At 36.9% G+C, this 20,392-nt stretch overlaps 1 protein-coding gene across 3 annotated transcripts in view; it reads right to left on the reverse strand.

The window, feature by feature from the left end:
• LOC149283180 (catenin delta-2) overlaps window positions 1-20,392 on the reverse strand; it is a 355,798-nt gene that overhangs the window by 13,565 nt on the left and 321,841 nt on the right. For 2 of the 3 annotated variants that reach the window (XM_089497914.1, XM_089497915.1), the window contains 2 exons: window positions 17,573-17,783; window positions 13,802-13,886 (listed from right to left, as the gene is read on the reverse strand). In XM_089497914.1, the coding sequence (XP_089354040.1) occupies window positions 13,802-13,886; window positions 17,573-17,783 (296 nt within the window). Of the gene's footprint in view, window positions 1-6,581; window positions 6,708-13,801; window positions 13,887-17,572; window positions 17,784-20,392 lie in introns of all 3 variants that reach the window. The other variant, XM_089497913.1, reaches the window with a different exon arrangement.

Consider the following 20,392-nt stretch of genomic DNA (forward strand, 5'->3'; position numbering starts at 1 on the left):
GATGCAACGTTTGGTTTAATTGCATCCTCCATCTGAAGCCATCATTTAGGAGCATTTGATGCTGCATAAAGTGTAGCTCAACATTTGTCCCACATTTTCCACATTTATTGATTTAATTACTACACTATAATATGTTACCTATGCTTTTTCTATGTTATTTTTTTTCTGCTGGGTTATTGAGTTCTGGAATTGACTATAACTGAAGAGCTATTGGCTGATAGCAGCACTCAAGTTTATTGTTACATACTGTACATTATCACTGCGCTTACCAGCACCAATTAGTTTACAAATTTACACATTTTTCCTATTAGCCACATTGAGAAGGTGAATACATACACATAGTCCATGTGACAGCATGGGTGGAAAAATGCAGGTTTTATTTTAATTATTATTTTCTCCTGGAGCACAATAAAAAAGTGATTAGTCATCATATGGCATCATATCATACCCCACTGGTTTATATAAAAAAAAAATTACATACATATTGCAAATAGGGTTTATAGTCCATGACTTGAACTATAAACTACAAATTAAGCAGGTAGAGACTCATAATAAGAATCTTTTCTTTCCAAATACATTTTGAAAGTAAAATAACGTATGTGTAAGCAAGTGAATAAATCCAGCCATAGGTGTTTATTGATGACTTTACCTCTTGACTTTGATTAAGGGAAAATAGCAGAGAGGTATTAGGTTTAATTTCAAATCTATAATATAATAAAAACAAATTAGTTTTTAAAAGGAAGAGCTCATTAAAACTAGCAAGGATGGACAAACACCTTCCTCTTGAAACCAATTACTAACGCAATGCAGCTATTATTGGTTATAATGAGAATATATCTAATTACCTTATGTGTCATGACTATTAAAACTCAGCACTGGAAGTAATACTTCTGTTCTACAATACCTCAAAAGGATTTGCTAATGGATTTTTGCTACCGGAACATACTTCCACATGATGCTGATTTTAAAATTGCTTATACATTTTAGGCAGGTAAACCCAGCATATGGCTTTGAGAACATATTGATGGTAATATAGTATAATGGAGCAGTTTAACCCCTTAAGGACCTGTTTTTTTGCCTTTTGTACCCTTTGTGACTGAGGCTATTTTAATATTTTTGCGGTGCTTTAGTTTATCTGTAATTTTCTTCTTTCTCGTTTAGTATACCCACACAAGTTATATATTGTTGGGGTTTTTTTAGAGCCAGAAGGGCTTCCTTTAAAATCGATTTTTTTACCATATCATCTAATTTTGTATAAAAAATAATAAAATATGGTGAAAATTTGAAAAAAAACACTTTTATTTGAAAAATCCTTTACTCATCTGCAAAAGCTAATGACAAAATCTGCTGAATAGATTCTACTTTTTGTCCTGAGTTTAGAAATAATAATAAAGTTATAGGGCAATAAGTAGATGTAGCGTTTTGCTATTTTTAAAAAAATTTTAAACAAATTTGGTAATCCTGTCCCCATGTTCTATTCAGGACAATCTACCCACACCTGATATATATTTTTAAAACTAGACACCCCAATGTATTTCAAATGCTGGTATTTCAATACTTCCCATGTCCTAATTTTACTACCAGCCTTTGTCAAGCTCTTTGGTTAGTAATTTATTTTGTGGGTGTTTTTTCACACAAATTGTACCTAAGGTATACATTTACAGCTCCTGGTATATGTCACTTAATAACCCCAATATGTGTTTAGTAACATCTCTTGAGTATAGTGATATCACCTATGCATGGGTTTGTTAGGCTGGAAGGTAAAAGGTAAAAAGCATAGATTGTTCAACTTAGAATTTTGACATCTGGTCATCTTGCCTCTAAGTCCAATTTGGGGCAACTTTGAAGCTGGCTAATGCAATTTACACCAATGAAACCATACAATTTTGAAAAACAGACATCCCAGGGTTATTCTATATGGTGGTATTTTAACTCTTTCCATGCCAAGATACAGCACTTTTTCATTTATTTTGTTGGAAATGGATGGTTCCCCTGATGATGACATCATTGCTTTATAATTTTAAAATGTTACCACATTTCTATTTTTTTTTTTCAACTATATTTTTCTATATATTTGACTGAATGCAGTACTTGTATTCAACCTGCAGGAAAAGCGCAGCATTCTCAGGAAAACTTGTTTATGGTTGAATGGGTAAAATGTGTGTGTGTGATCCTACCCTTGACAAACGCTTATTGCTGAAACATTGGGGGATCATGGGGTGTCAGCCTCTACTGTCTGTATCTGTCATTTCCTAGTATGTAATTTGTATTGGTATATTTTTTAATTTAGCTCATTGCTTTAGAGGTGTGAGAGCACTTTAGAATCAAAAAATCAAGACAAAATCTGTTAGGATGGCGCTTATGACCTCTCTCTGGAACGGCCACAGTGTGTCGCTGTGTCTCTGAATGCCTCGCTATTGAGGCGTTTTGGCAAAACCGTGTAAGCTCAGGAGGTGATCTAAGCTCTTTTAAATTAGATGTTTGTCGCCATTTTGTATATGGAGGACAATGATGGCCTGGGGAAATGCCACACAGGGCCCCTGCTGCAGATTTCGTTGTTGCTGAATCCCTCCACATCGAGGCATTACAGCAACACAGCTTAAGCAAAAAAAGCATTCTTAGATATCTTTCTAAGCTTTTTTAATGCCATGATGTGCCAGGCACATCATCAGTATGACAGAGCTGCGGATAAAGAGAAGCATTTCTGCACCTCCCTTTCTCCACATATCAATTTCCACTACTCTGGCCTCTTGGAGTACTTTGGCAAAAAGGGTATAGCAATTCCTTCAATGGGGGAGAGGGTGTGCAGTGCGCTCTATGACTCCCGAACAATGCAGCGGATAGCAAGAAGAACCGTGCCAAAAAAAAGACAAGAAATGGGGATGTGGAAAATGGAGACAGGGACACGGAAGCGGTTGGCAAAAAAAAGTAGGAACACATTGACTAAGAGTTAGAGTGAATAAGAGTATGAGATAATGAGGGAGAGTGTGACAGAGAGACTGAGTCAATGTGTGAGACAAGCGAGAGAGTGAATGAGAGGGAGTCACAACAAATTTTGTTTCTGACTTGAAAAAGCCCTCTAAATTTTCTCCGAACCAAAAAGGAAAATAAATTTGTTGTAGAAATCATTTTTGGTCCATTTGGTCCATCAGTTTACATGATATCAGTCGTAATGTAATATCTCGAGGAAGGGACATGCATCTAAACTTATCCACATTCTTAATTTTAAGACATGTCAAGTGTGACTTGTATTCATACATGTATCACATTTCTTTTCTAATTAGCAATGCAAAATGAATACAATATGCTGGGTCAGAATACAGAGTAATTCATTATACAACCTCTGGCACGCATGTTATATTTTTCTTTTTGGGAAGAATTAATGCAACATGGTGTCACTCCTTCAGGAAATATGCAAATTTATTGGTAAATGTCATATTTTGAACTCGTCACCTCTCACATTTCTTTACCGTCCACTGTATAAATGTCATACCAGTCAATAATTATTACATCATTTCCAAGTGAGAGAATAAATATTTTTGAGTTGTGTGTTATTCTTTTTAATATGTTTTTTCAAATAAATATGTATAAAAATATCATGGCATAGCAAATTATAAATATATATAAAGCTTCAATTCAGTGTTATTAAGGTTTGCATTCTCACATTTCTTGACAGCTCTTTTGGGAAATAAAATGCTCCTAACCTAAAATGATGAACGTGATGCTCCCCCATATTTTAGTTGTGATATTTCAATAGGTAATTTCAGATCAGGTGATTTACCTTTCAAGCATTAAGAGGCTCAAAGGCTACTGCATCTACTTACACCTCAAGTAAAACCAACTAGTTCTGTGCATGGATTATGGAGTTCGGGTGGTGTAGGAAGGAGGGTGGACATAGCTACATTAAGATTAAGCACATTCCTCTGCTGCCTTCCGTGCACTATAATGTGCCTAATAAGCCTTACATATGTTGGATCCATATTTTATTAAATATTTATTGCATTTTCATTTACTTAGACATAAACTTACATATACAATACTTGTCAAAATATGTTACTTCATTCAATAAATACTTCCCTATACAAAAGATAATATGGCAAAGGACATGAGACTTGGCTGGGTTTATACCTTGAAACAAGATTCAGTCACATTTTGATAATTTGTGAGAAATATTAGTTATCTTTAACATGTGAAAGCATGTATTTTGGCAAAGGGACACCTATTTTTAAGCACACATTTGAATGCTCAGGGACCCAATTTCACCCCGCTCAAGTTATAGGAAACTGACTAGTCCAAGGGAGCCAGATTTTTTCAAAGTTCTCATATTTTTTTGTTGAAAAATGACTCCCTTTTTTTTTAACCTTGTGATCTGACTGATCCATCTCTCTCTCTGACAGATGTCATCGTCGGCGGGTCTTCCAGTGGTTGTCATAATGATCTGATCGCTACTGATCAATGAAGCTGATATCAACTGATCTGGAAGCACTGTTGGCTTGCAAATTGGGGCTGTTGAAGAGTGATTGTCTAGAAAGAGGGTCAGGGCTGGTTTTGAGGACTCTTGAAAAAGAGGTAAACTGGGCGTATTAAACTGAGATTTTAAGGTAGTGGCTGCTGAAGATGTAGTGCAAATTTTTAGAGCTGACCTCTCAAGGTGCACTAGTAATACAATTTGAATAAATAAACCAGAAATATATTGATATCTGCAAAATGTCAACAAATGCTCTTGGAGCATGTCATCATGTGCATGACCTATGCATCCTAAAGGCAAGTGAAGACCCTGTTAGTACCCAAAATGGTTTTTCTTAGATATATTCCTTTAACAATATTTTAGACATATCTCCTAAGGGCGTCTTATTAAAAAATGTTTTTTTTTCTGTTGAAAGTATACTTCATTTATTGTCACATTTACATTGACTATTTCTTATGTACTGTACATTTTTAGTAAATACACCTATAGATTTTACACCATTACATTATATTTAAATGATCAAATGGTGCCAAGAAGATGTGAAGGGGTTAGACTAATGATGACAGAAGAGAATTTAGTACTTAAAATACTGGATGAGAATGATGGCATGTAGTTGGGAAAGAAATATGCATAGGGTACGAGAGAGAGGTGTTGTGACAAGGAAGAGAATAAGGAAAAGAAAAGCCTCCTTTTGCACTTGCACACAACTGCAAAAAAGAGATAAATAATTAAGACTGACTTTAATATAAAGTTAGTATTTGGAATCCATAGTTTTCTAGGAAGATTTTCTACAACTGTTCACATGGGAATAGAAAAAAATCAACCAGACGTGAGCAATAAAGATAGTGTAACAGAATGGTGGTGGGCATGATATTGGTAGGATGATGCTATATTATCTAAAATCCAAATTAAGGATACTTATTGGTAATAAAATATTCTTAAAAGTTAACAGTGCCTTGAGAAACCTCCCAAGTAACAGATGTATTGTTAAACATAATCATAAAATTTGGAACATTCAACACATACATACCCACATTCACGCATATTTTGGAGATGTTCGAAACTGTCCTTTTAAAAAAATGTTGTGTAATGATTAATGCATAAAGTGCAGTACATTATCGTAGTAAATAAAAATGTGAAGTGGTACTTTCCCACAAGTACAGTGGCAATAAAAAGTAAATGAACCCTTTTGAAATACCGGGTTTTCTGCATTAATTGTTCATAAAACGTGATCTGATGTACATCTAGGTCACAAGTATAAACAAAAAATGATAATGTTTATGTGTTTATTGAACACACTCATTAAACATTCACAGCACTGATGGAAAAAGTAAGTGAACCCGTGGATTTAATAACCTCCCTTGGCAGCAATAACCTCAAATAAGAACTTCCGATAGCTGCGGATCAGACCTGCATAACGTTCAGGAGGGATTTTTGACCATTCTTCCTTATAGAACAGCTTAAGCTGCATTCTTAGGATGCCTGGTATGAACGGCTCTCTTGAGGACATTTTACAGCATCTATAATGGGTTAAGGTCTGGGCTCTGACTGGGCCACTCCAAAAGTCTTTGTGTGTTATTAGTTAAAACATATTCTGTTTGTTCATTATTGTAACTTAGATAAAAAATCATATCATATTTTAAGACACATTTATACATAAATGCTGGTAATTCAAAGTGTTCACTTACTTTTTCTTGTCACTGTATAAGCAAATACTACTCAAAATGCATCAACCACTTAACTACAACTTATCCATAGATTTACTGAAAAACATGTTTAAGTGCAAATTTACAAATCAAAATAGTATAGATTATTATTCCCTATTCAAATTCACTAGCCACTGAAGAAATATGTGGACTTTTTGTTTTTTGTCATGTGGAATAATTTCAGACATCTCTTAATATGATGTACATGCTAAATTATGCATTATGCAATTAAATTTGAGCACTATGAAATTTAAGGCAGGATCTTGAAAGGGAATGTATTCAGTATGTTCTATCCTTCAACTGGATGGAACTTGGGTTTTCTGTATTACATAGTTTAGGTCTAATGATTTTGCTTGTACATCACTCAGACAGATATAACAATGAAAGTTAGCTGACAGCCAGAATACCTGGATTTGGGAATTGATTCTGGTCGCTTGGCCCTGGGTGAGGGTATACAGAGCGTTGTCTGGCTCAGATTGAAGGGTAGGTGAATATCCTCTCTCCTCATTCACTTTCAAGCCTGGGGCATCCTGCTGCCACAAATCAATCAGTCATTTAGTCAGTCATTTCACAAATTACTTAACAATAAAATTATAATGGGCCAATGAAATTTTATTTAAAATATTAAGATAAACAACACCTATAAACACCTATAAACCTATATACATGATTCACTAAAACTTCACTAAAATATCTCTCTTCAGTGTCATGTCAAACAAGCAGCTATATATTAATGCCAAAAAAGTTAAGGCGTTGGAACAAAGAGTTAATGCCCAATATCTTGTAGTAAAATGTCCTACTACTTGATAGAAGAACAAAAATACAGACCAATGTTTACATGGTGTGAAATGTGCATGTTATGTGCGTTTGGTGTGTAGAAGAGTGAGAACAGTACTTCATAAATAAACAAGATAATCAGTTTTTATAGATAAAACTTAAGCTTAAAACATAGATTGACTGTATGATATAGCAATTATACATACCACAACAGGTTCTTGAAATAAGGAGTACAAAGTTACCAAGCTTTTTTAAACCCTTTATGTTATTTCCCTGACATACTAGATACTGCTATATTTTTCTAAAACTATTTATATTAACTGAAGGAGAACCCTTGTAACAGTGCTGCCCCAGGGCCCTACATAATCTTGAGCTGTCTTTACCACAGGAGAAAGGGACAGCTGCCTAAAGCATAAACATCCTCAAAGAGTCACCTACAACTAGTGTTCTTGCCCATTCTCCTCAAATGACCTCACAGAGACCAGGGTATGGTGGTTTCAAAGCTGGGTAACTCAGGTAAAACTGAGGAGTACCAACTCCATTTTCACTGTCCATGAAGTGCCTTTTCCATAACACTAAATAGTGCACTTCCTCAGTAGAGAATGAGTAAGGAGTGCTTCCTGTAGTAGGATGTGCCCTGGGCACAAATGAGCCAGCATAGTCAACTAGGTGTTACAGAGGCAGAGAGGGCAAAGGTATTCGGTTCATTATTCAGCATCTGCAAGAACCTAGATACATTCATTACAGCAAATATAAGTCCTTCTTTGTATACATTTGTAAATAACTAAACTGTTCCTATGTACAAATGATGTTGTAGTTCCCCCAATATTTACGTATGATTAAGAAAATATATTATTTTTAGTGAAGTGAGATTTGTTCATCAGATTTGCAAAAAACGAAATATGCCCCATGACCACCACCATAAAATGCACCCCCCCTCTTTTTTGGTACAATATATGCGTGCAATAACTATAAAGACACTCTGTGACTGGTATACCATTCTGCATGCACCATTTTTTGCGATATAACAGAGATAATAGATGAACTATATATTGGAATTATAATTTTTCTATAGTCAATGTTGGGCATGTTTATACATAGCATAGTATACAATATTTGCCTAATGCAGTACCTATATGCCTAAACCATACCATCTTAGCTGCTAGAACTTCCTTGTCATTGATACAACCACCACACTACCTCTCACCCTTTCTCTGTGCCTTGTTTGTCATCCCATTTCCCTCTAGATTGTAAGCTTGCGAGCAGGGCTCTCTCCACCTAATGTATCACTTTGTCTTAGTCTGTCAATTCTTGTCTTGTCATATCCCTTGAATATATGTATTGTATTCAGCGTAAACTGTTGGCGCTATATAAAAGATAATAATGATAATAATGTAGTCCAAAATTCACTAGTTAATAAATGCACTAACCCATATCAAATAAGGTATACACTGTTATTTTTTATAAAAATAAATAGTTTTCCTGCAGTATACTTTGCATTGCTTTTTGAGACAATGCTTATGTTCTCTGCATAATATGTGATTGTAAAAAGGATCCTGCTTTGCAGAGGAAAATAAAAAGTGCAAAACACATCTGAAATCGATACTTAAAAAGTGTATGATTGCATTGTTGGCTTGTGGCCAATTTGGTCACACTAAATCTATTTCACATGTAAATTTACAGTTTATAGAATTATTTAAATTATTTATTGATTTATATAGTGCTGTACAATGGGGTAAAAGGAATAAAGACAAGCAACTTTTTAACACAGACTAGAACTCACAATTCTATGTAACATGGCATCATTAAAATTAAATACTTATTTCCCTTTAATGTTATCGAGCTCTGTAGGTGGAATAACCTGGGTAACCAGAGAAGTAAGGTGGTTGCCTGCACATCTGCAGTGCTATCACATGGGTATATAGAATAATGTATAGCCTGGTCTCTAGACAACAAAACCTAACCATATACAATACCGTTAAAAAGTTTGGTGTCGCTTAGCTGTTTTCATGGAAAACGAGGACATTCTAGTTGTGCTAACATAAATGCAAAGGGTTTTCCATTGACCAATCAGCCTTTTAAAATGATAAACTTGGATTAGCTAACACAATGTGTCGTTGGAACGTAGGAGTGATGGTTGCTGATAAAAAGCCTCTGTACATATATGAATAAATTCCATTAAAATATAGACATGTATTTCTACATGGACAAAATTTACTTTTCTTTCAAAAACAAGGACATTTCCAAGTGACCTGAATCTTTTTAAAGGTAGAGTATACCTGATTGTATTTTATTACATTTACAGATCAGTATCACTGTCTTTCAAAAAAAAAAATACCACCTTGTGGGAAATGTTGTTTTGACAGTCTGGCACAGGTTATTTATTATTTTTTTTTGCTGTGTTGGCTTCTTTCTGTGAAATCCAATTTTTTATGTCAGTTTGAGTGCAGGCAAGTATTTATTTAACCTGTTAGAATTGTCTGTACAAGGCAGAAATGATTTAGGGTTGCTATATTTTCAAGCCTTTGGCAATGCTTGCCCCTAGAGTTTGAGATGAAGGAAAACATTTGTTTGAACATTAAAAAAGGTTTTAAACTTTTAGTCTACACACTTAATTTTCTGCTGAGTATCTGTGATGCTTTAGAGGCTCACTTAAAGATTAAAAAGGTACAGAACCCTGTAGCTCTCTCCCTCTATAATCATCCAATAGTCCATTTGGACCCCTCACTGTGCTACACCTCTCTTTTCTTCCTCCATGAAGTTCAGGTATAAATCAACTCAACACATGGAAACATAGCATTGCAGGTATAGATTAAATGGAAAATCACAAGCAAACTCAGTCTTGAAGGTATAGATCAATTAAATAATGCGTGGAAACCCTAAATTGCAGGCATAGATCACAGGTTTCACACCCCAAAGGCCAGCCGTAGCACCCATATTGATCACATAGGCTTAGCCCCAGCACCCATATTGTATACATAAGGACTTGCCCCAGGAATCAGATAACACACAGACACATGACTTGAGCAGATTGGACTCACTGGATTTACCAAAGCACCCAAAATACACACAGACATGGGACTTCCCCAGACTGCATCCACAGTAGTCTCCTCTCAGAGTCCCAGGGCTCCTCTCAGCCTGGCTCACACGCAATCTTAAATTAATCTATACCCTTCAGGCCCAAAACAGTAATGGAAAGACTGTTAGAATACAATCATATACTCTACTCTTACAAATGCCTGTCCATGAACACACACCTGCCCATAAACACATACATCCACAACCACATGCAAGCTTGCTAATACACATAAGCACCCTAGTTTACACTTACCCTTGCATCCACTTCCCTATCTCTTTATCTCCCCCCTTTCTCATTTTCCCCTTTATCTCTTTGATCCTCCTCTTTCTCAATATGCAACCCATTTATCTTTGCTCATCTCTCTCTTTTCTCTTTATCTCTCCTCCTCATTATCACTCGTCTTTTCTCTCTCCCTCTCTCCTTTCTCTTTATTTCTCTCCCTTCTCATTATCTCTTATGGTCTCTCTTTATCTCTCCACTTTCTTTTTTATCTCTCCTCCTCTTTCTCTCTCTCCCCTGAAAAAAGTGTCACTAAACATAATATGGCATGGATATGATGTGTATAATGCATTTCCTCATTAGTAAGCTCATAATTCAGTGAATAAACCCACCCTTAGTTGGGTGTCACCCTTTTTACCACATTACCCAAAATATAATATATATATTATTGAGTATTGCAGAGTATGCAGTGATACCTTTTTTATTGGACTAACATAATATTTAAAAGACAAGCTTTCGAGAGTTATCCTCTCTTCATCAGGTCAGAAGCAACACTGATCAGCATGACAGAGGTTATAACTTAAAACAAGTGATGGTATTAGGGAAGGGGAGGGGGAGTTGAGTGGGGGTGTCATAAATAATTGGCCTGGAGGTGAAAAATGCAGAGAGATAACCAAAGGACAGAACATTCTTAAGCCCCTAGTTATCAACACTGTGAGCTTTATACAGGACACCACAGATTTTCTTAATAAACTGAGCCAAGTCACAAACCTACCTGCCAATACTATACTTGCTACCATGGATGTGGAGTCTTTATATAGTAACATCCCACATACAGATGGTATTGAGGCCTGCATTAAATTCCTCTCCTCCAGCAATGCCACACAAAAATATGATAGTGAAACCATCGCCAAGCTCATAGAATTCATACTGACACACAACTATTTCAATTTCTATGACACTAACTACCTACAAATGACCGGGACAGCCATGGGCACCAAGATGTCACCACAACATTCCAATCTTTTCATGGCCAACCTGGAATAGAGATTCCTAGTCACTCACCCCTACAAACCACATAAATATTATCGTTATATCGACAACATTTTCATAATTTGGAGAGAAGGAGAAGAAAACCTTTCAGAATTCCATAAATCTTTCAATTCATTCCACCCATAAATAAAATTGAAAATGAATTTCTCAAAACATAGTGTGAGCTTCCTGGACTGAGGCAAAACTGTCACCACTGGCTCACTCCACTCTGGCTTCTAGAGTACAAAAAAAAGGATAACACTAGCAGGATCCCTCAGGTGGTTACCTACAACCCAACTCTTGAGGAAATACGCAAAATTATTAAAGACCTACAGTCAGTACTCTCAGAGGACCCATACTGAAAAAAAATATTCTCTCAGCCCCCGATACTGGCATTTAAACAACCACCAAACCTGAGGAAAAGATTGGTCCGCAGCAGACTGGCACCAGAACAGGAGCATCCATAGAATGGCACTGTACCATGCAACAAATCCCACTGCAAACTTTGTCAACATATATGTGACAGTAACACAGCCAGTCACATCAACAAAACATACATCATCAAGGATTCATACTCATGTACAATAACGTTAACAACACAACCAGCATAGTAAGCTTTGAGCTGGTCCTGCCAAGAACCGGGAGACCGTGATGTCATTAGATTTACCCTGCATGCCGGGGGGTTAAATCTTTATAGGTGGCTAATTAAATATGAAATATATGATCAAAAGCTACAGGTTGATGATCTTTATTAGAGCATAACCAGGAATTGGAACACTTAGTTGTCCTAAAATCCTACATCCTCCTGCTGCTCGGACTACTAACCCTGGTTGACTAACAAAGAAATAGCTATGTTGCCAACAGCACAGACCTCTTCTTCTGACAGCTTGTACACAGATTTAGGGAGCAAGTTTATAACTGAGAAAATATACAGTCCTGTTACGGGTGAAAAACATTCTGATCCCCTGCTACACTACCAGTGTAGACAATAACTAGTGAAACCACTGGTAAATACTATAGCAATGGCGGACATTTTCATGACCAGGTTTGTTACACTGTGTTTGCTGCTGCTGCAACACCAATTTGTAACAGTTTATATGAAAATGTAAAAACTACTGCATTCCTGAAACTCGGGAGCCACAGTAGCAGTGTAAATGCTGCGCTTCATACAGCTACTTAATTGTTTGCAGGAAGCAGGACATTTCACAATCTCCAAAAAGTATATTGATATCCGTCCATATAAAACACGCAATAGGAACTAGCTGTACATAATTACATATACAGTATTTTCCAGAAAATTGTTGATCACGTTGTTTTTAAAATTTCCTAGCGTTCATCTAAACTGTAACTGTTTAACAAGTATATCTACTTTGATATTTTAATAGTAATCTGCTTACTTGTATGATTTGCAAGACGATTTTAAATATGTATGCATTTGCTGTGATCATACGCAGTGTGTATATCTATAACCGTACACTATTCTCTTTTAACTTAAAACTTCATACCATTCCTGAACTATATAAATATTATTCCGTGTCATGCTTGTGTGTTAGAAACACAGAGTTTATGGACAGAAAATATCCATTCAGCTCACCTAGTCTGCCCATTTTCCCTGATGAAAGCCTCTTAACCAGTACATTATCTTGTCTTAAATTCAAGATAGGTGTATGCCTATCCCATGTATGTTAATACACTACAATACACTACATTAGCCACTACCACTTCTGATTGGAGGCTGTTCTATTTATTGATCACACTCTAAGTAAAGTAAAACTTTCTTACATCTAAACACCCGACACTCTAGTTTTAGACCATGACCTTTTGTTCTAACCTTTTTTCACCTGCTTTAAAATAAACTTCTCCCATACTTTGTTAAATCGTATTTCTTACAAGCCATACATATTGATCTCCCTTAGTCTTTCATGATAATTTTTACCCCGCAAACTATTCACTAATTTGTCAGCCCTCTTGTGTACACACTACACAAAATGCTAATATCTTTCTAGAGATGGGATCTTTAGAACTGTACACAATACTCTATGTAAAGATCTGCTCCGATCTTTAAAGTGGCAGAACGATCTCACCTCTTCCTGCTGCTCATTCCTCCAGCTATAGAACCCAGCACCCTTCTTGCTTTTTGTGACAATTTATTGCATTGTCTGCAATAAACCGTCATGTTGCTAAATTAATACTGAATACTTTCTACACATGCTGTCCTGGAACCCTACCTCTTTGAGTTGCACTAAGGAGGTGGAACTATAAGGGCTAAGAAACAAAAATTAGTAGGGGAACGTCTGTAGAATGTAAGCAACAGGGACTTCGGAGGTTTGTGCAACCAACCAGGCCCAAAAATCAACTACCGTCCACTGACCCTTTGGGAAAATCGAGTATGTTCTTAGATATGATCATTATAATTGAACTTCATTATTTCAAGAAAACATACAAAAAACTTTACAGAATTTGGAAATAAATGCACATGCCTGTTACAGTTCTATAGAAAAAAATATGGTTATATCCTACCTTTTTGTAAAGACTTCTGAGGTCTCTATACTGCCACATGCTGTTTAGGACCTGAGATGCTGCTTTCACTACTTTTGGGGAATGCCTGCATAGAACATAAAAACAAAAATAATATATCAAAGCAACATACATTGGGTACATACAGTAAAACATCATAAAAGTGGGACAATTTTACAATAATTAAGGTTATATAGCTCTTTAGAAAGGGCAATCTTTTATGGAAACATTCATCTGTACTACAGTTAGAATGCATATACATCTCTCTATACCTTCACTCTGTTTCCCCAACCCCTCAGCTATTTGCCTTGCCAGAGATAAGTTCCATCAAACATGGACACATGGGCACACACTTACATATTTAAGATTTATCAGTGGTCTAAGGAAACCTCACATGCATGTGCAAATTTCAAAGGAATGTTTGTTTTACCCTGGGCCACGCAGGATACTCATACTGAGGGAACCAAAAATGAAATTTTAAAATCATTGCAATGCATTATAGGTGAACACCACTTTTGAAGGATTATTAATATTATTACTATTATTAACAGGGCTCGACAATCCCCTGGTGCCAAGTTGCCATGGCCACAATGGGGAAGGACTGGCCAAGGCTGCCATCAGGAATCTGGGTCCCAACTGCTTGGCTGCAGTGCAGCATGTGTGCAGGGTCATATGATGTGTATTACATGAACCCGAGGTAGAAGACAGGCAGCGGCGTGGCAGGTCTCCATGAGGTGAGAGGGAGAGGGGAGTAGTTTTTACGCATGTGTGCATACTGTAGTGTCAGAACCAGTGTGTAGAAATGTATTTGTATAGTGCTGGAGTCAGTGTGTGTTTATATACTGTAGCGTCAGAGCCTGTGTGTATATATATAGTACTTGAGTCAGTGTGTGTGTGTGTAAATGTATAATGCCAGTCAATGTGTCTAGTGTATTTGAGCACCAGATTCAGTGTGTAAGTGTGCTTAGTGTCAATTAACTCCTAATTATGATAATTGGCAAATCAGAATATCTTAAAAAGTCATTACATCAATTTCTGGAATCTTCCAGACTGTTTAAAGACAAAATCAACCTGGTGTACGTAAATTTGTGATCCAGTGGAATTCTGATATAATGTAATCAATTGTTTTCAAATTACCTTATGTTAACAGAGTAGATGCATTAATTGACTTCCCAAAGTAATGTATGGTAACGTGAAATGTGTGGAGTTGTGAAAACGTGGATGTGTGTGTTATTGTAAAGTTAGTAAGCATATGATGTTAGCATGTGTCTGTTACTTTGTCGTGTTAGAGTGTGTAAGTGTATGGTGTTAGCATGAGTGTGTGTATGTCAGCATATGGTTTTATGGTTAGTAGGAGACGAGGCACAACAGACGGCTTGTACTGTGTACTAATGCATTTATCAACTTTATTTATTATTTTTTCAATTTATCTAGCAAATTTGTTTACCCCCGATTATTAAGATAGGAGACAACATCTTGTTTTATTTAATTGTTTTACTGTGGCATTGTATCAAAATGTATTATCAAAAATGGGTAATTGATCCCATAATATTAATGACTGGTGAAATCAGTGGCTTTAAATATAATAGGTATGAATACCTGTATGAATACTTGACAGCCTGTATATATCACTTTTAATTAATCAATAGTACAATAATACGGATAAGAAAGTAGTGATATATGTTTATAGTATTAAGAAAATTAAGGCTAATAATTAATCTGCAAATATTTAGAACTAGATAAATAAGTTTATATTCTCGAACAATACATACTGACCTAATTTGTATAGCCAGATACTAGATGCAACTATAATGTCTAGAAATCTCTTAACTTTCTTTCTAAGTGACTTTGCCTGGACTTCCGTTTCTATAGGAAAGTTTTTCATGCTTGGTGGCACAATATAATAGCACGTACTTTGTAATACAGTTTGCAACCATAGCTACTGGAATTCTAAATGCAGAGTTGCTGGTCAGATTTTTTAATTGGTATTCAGAATGAGCAGTCAAGCACCATGTAACCTATCTTAAGCAAATGAAAAGAAAAGAGCAAGTTTTTCATTACAGGATTGATTTCTTGATAGCATTGATTTAGATTATTTCCATACCAGGCCTATTTTAACATTCAAGAACATTATAGAGACAATGATGTCTTTGCATTGTGACAGCTTCTTACATGTTATAAAAACGGTAATTAAACATAGGTTACGCTTGACTTTAACTTGCTGAAGTATATGGCAGGTCTATCAATTTCATTCAAAATGCACCACAACGTAGGGAAATTTAAGTTCACCTTATCCTTACAGTCTAATAATGAATTATCTTGAATCCAAATAAAAAGATGAATTAAATAATTTACTATTGTTCAAACTCCATTCAGAAATCCGCATAACTGGGATTGAGGAGTTAAATGAAATAAATAGATTAATGTGACCCATAACTACCTGTCCATACCGTATATAATGTACTTTAACATTTTTTAAGTTAAAAATAAACTTTTTTGAGGAAGCAGAAGTGCTTATAAATATGGGCTATGATATGCAGGAACTATAACTGTGGTGGTTTTTAACCCAGTGCAAGCCCAAATTAGATACCCTAAATATATTTGATGCATGTGCTTGTGGCTTTTTTGTGAATTTGATTTGTGGAAGCCAAGTTAAATATCCAAATCACCTGCCCTTAAGTGCAATCTCCCCATCAATTAAAATCTCCTAAACCATAAAATCAGAAGAAACAATGTCCACATTTCCCCTTTTCCGCTCTGGGAAGTTATTAACCATTTGTGGGTTCATGGTACAGTGTAGTATATTATAGTGAATGAAGGAGGCAGTTTATCCTTGAGCTACTAGATGCTAGTGGCTACACAAGAACATACACACACCTCCACGTGACTGGTTGGACACATTTCAATCTAAGTTATTATTACAATTATTTTTTGCATTGTGATGTATAAGAGTAGGCAAGTCCAGATTGGGCATCTAGCACACTGGGCAAATGCCCAGTGGGCCGCTGCGAACATGACCACATACTTATCTGCTGCTCCAGTGCGCAGAAAAAAATTAAGGCAGCACAAATCCAGCTGTCGGCCACACTGATGTCATCAAGCGGCTGTCACCTTAAAGTGCCACTCATTTAATTCATTAACAACATAGAGGATAAAGAATGAGAATACTGTTGAATAACACAAATAATTTTATGTGCCTCAATATAGTCTAGCATTGCTTCCCATATTATTCTTTCAAGTAATTAACCCACTACTGATAGGAAACTCACCTACAAATTTTCTATTGTGTTTATGATTGATTTTTAAAAAACAGGATTACATTAGCATTTCTTCAGTACTGTTGCACAGGACCAGAGGCTATAGAGCCGCCTAACATTAAATTGAGAGGTTTTGTATTATTTTATCTGATTGGATTGCATTTTTGCAAGTTTTGTTGCATATTGTATCATTAAGCACAGATGGTCCCTTTGCTAATGTGAACTCACCTTTACCAGCTTAATTGTACTTCACCTTTAATAAATTAACCCGATAGAAAAAAATACAAACTAAACAACTATTGTCTTGAAAAAATGTACAGATATATCAATTAATCTTATGTAACAATATAAGATGAAAGCCCTGTGACAAATTCTAAGACAATAAATACACACACTAGTCCTCATGTAACTAAATTGGAGAGGGCTGCACCGTTCATGCATTTAGAATTAGCTACCATTTAAAGTGCCATCAATTAGGTGTACAAATGTCCTAAAATATTGGCTCATTCTAACATACTTGTCTCCTTTACTCTTCGAAATGCCAACCAGCTTTTCGATGCCTCCTGCATCCCTTAAGGCTTTGGCATTCTCCATGTTTTTTGTTATCACTTCATGAAGAGTGCAGCAGATAGCTGTAACAGTGTCATCTGACATCGCCTTACTCCCTGAGTTGTTGCTGTTGTTTCCCCCAGGAAGACGGTGGACAAGGTCCCGCATGGCATATTTGCCTATTAAAAAACAAAACAAACACATTATTGGAAATAAAACTGTAAAATTATTACAAAATCAACTTTCACTTTTCCAAAATGCTTTACCTCAAAGTGACACTTGTTACTGAATAATGAATCAAACTAACACTTTTAAACTTAAAACAAAACTATATCTTAACATAATAAGTATTTCCAAGCAAAACACCCATGAGTAAATTTAAAACCTTACTAAACTTTATTAGGTGTACACATACAGTATATTCTTGCAAAAATATTGGTAAAAAGCAATAATTAGCAATTAGAATTATTTTTTTTAGAAGCCATTAGACCTCCATGGTTTACATCACAATAAAGTACTTTTCATGGGATTACAAACTTATTTGTAAACTCATTATCTATTTCTTTATGATAATTATTAAGTATAAAGTATAAATAAGTATTAATGATATGTTAGTTGGTGCATTTTGTTCTGTTTGTTTACTTTGTTTTAACAAACAAATCAAATATCTAGTGATAGCACTTCTGAAATAATATCACACTGCTGACAACATAAAACTGATTAACACTGTGGGTAAGATGTAGGTGTTATGACTTAGTTCCTCTTTTGTGGCTGGAATCTTTTGGATAAACATTACAGATTTATTTAAAAGGTGTCCTTTATTGTTGTTTTCTAATGTTTAGCAAGCGTTTCACAAAAAAAGTATTTTTTCCTAAATAGGTCATGCAAGGCTAAATATATTAATTCATGAATATGTTGAGTCTGAATAGTGTCACTTACTGATTGGATTTAGTTTGTTGCACTTGTTTGGTAGTAGTTACCCCTATATGTCATTCTGGCATATAGGGAGGTATAAGGCATTTCAGGAGGCAGAGTGGCGTATAAAGGGTTAAAAGGCATTTCTGCAGGCAGAGTGGCATAAAGGGGGTTAAAACGCATATCTGCAGGCAGAGTGGCATTAAGGGGGTTAAAAGGCATATCATAGAGCACTCTGCCTACAGAAATGTCTACCTGGTGTGCAGTGGCGTCGCTACAGGGGGGAAAGGGGGGGCAATTGCCCCCCCTAGGTTATTCCTTGCCCCCCCTGTTGCCCATCCAGCGGATTGCCCTGTTTGGAACCATCCAGCGGATTGCCCAGGACAGTCCCGCAATGGGACTTTAAATTCTGGGCAGCCTGAAACGCTTTTTTTTTTTTTTGGACGTGGAGGAGAGAGAGGGGCGCCTAGCAACCGCTCGGTCCCCCTCACTCTCCTCCACGAGGCCTCTACCTCCGCCGCAGTGCCGGCGTTTCATACTGAGCGCCGGTATATGACATCATATCCGGCGCTCAGGAGTGAAGACAGAAGCCTCGTTCTCCCGCCGCAGGACTTTAAAGGTGAGTGAAATACGAAGGGGGTGAGTAGGGAAAGAGGAGGGAGAGGGGTTAGAAAGTGATAAGGGAGGGAGAAGGGGTAGAAAGTGATAAGGGAAGGAGAAGGGGTAGAAAGTGATAAGGGAGGGAGAAGGGGTAGAATGTGATAAGGGAGGGAGAAGGGGTAGAAAGTGATAAGGGAGGCAGAAGGGGTAGAAAGAGATAAGGGAGGCAGAAGGGGTAGAATGTGATAAGGGAGGCAGAAGGGGTAGAATGTGATAAGGGAGGCAGAAGGGGTAGAATGTGATAAGGGAGGCAGAAGGGGTAGAATGTGATAAGGGAGGTAGAAGGGGTAGAAAGTGATAAAGGAGGGAGAGGGGGTACATGTTAATGAGTGAGTATGAATTAATGTGTGGATGCATTGTGTGAATGCGTGAGAGTATGCATTAATGTGTGAATGAATTGTCTGAATGAGGAAGAGTATGCGTTAATATGTGGATGAATTGTCTGAATGAGGAAGAGCATGAGTTAATATGTGGATGAATTGTCTGAATGAGGGAGAGCATGAGTTCATATGTGGATGAATAGTCTGAATGAGGGAGAGCATGAGTTAATGAGTATGTGTGTATCATAGATGTGTAATTGTGGAAGGGCAAAGATGGCACTCACCGGGGAATTCTCTCTGACAGCGGGGGAAGGTCTGCGCGATGGACGCAGACAACCCCCCTGCTAGCCGCACCTCCTTCCGGCTGCAGCGGAAGTCTACACGCTGCACGGACAACACAACAGCAGTCAGAAGCACCGGTAAGGGGGGGGGGTGTTAAATGGGGGGCATAAGGCATTTCTGTATTTTAACCCCCTTAATGCCACTCTGCCTCCAGAAATGCCTTTTAACCCCCTTAATGCCACTCTGCCTCCTGAAATGCCTAATACCTCCCTATATGCCACTCTGCCCCATAATATGCCTTTTAACCCCCTAAATGCCAGAGTGGCATATAGGGGTATAAGGCATGTCTGGAAGCAGAGTGGCACATAGGGGGTCAAAAGGCATATAATGGGGCACAGTGGCATAAACGGGCGTCCGCCGCCATACAATGTATGGCGGCTGTTGACGCCCCGGGGAGGGGCCAGACATGGCCCCCGATGCCGATCTCGGCCTTGCTGAATGCCTCGACATTGAGGCATTACAGTAACGCCGTTTAAGCGAAGAAAGTGATCGTTGATCACTTTCTAAGCTTATTTAATTTTTTGACGGTTCAGGACCGTCAAAGGTCGTTA

Source organism: Sceloporus occidentalis, unplaced genomic scaffold (genome assembly GCF_023333645.1).
Source record: "Sceloporus occidentalis isolate IW3139 unplaced genomic scaffold, rSceOcc1.0.p SCAF_110, whole genome shotgun sequence".
Lineage (NCBI taxonomy): Eukaryota > Metazoa > Chordata > Lepidosauria > Squamata > Phrynosomatidae > Sceloporus > Sceloporus occidentalis.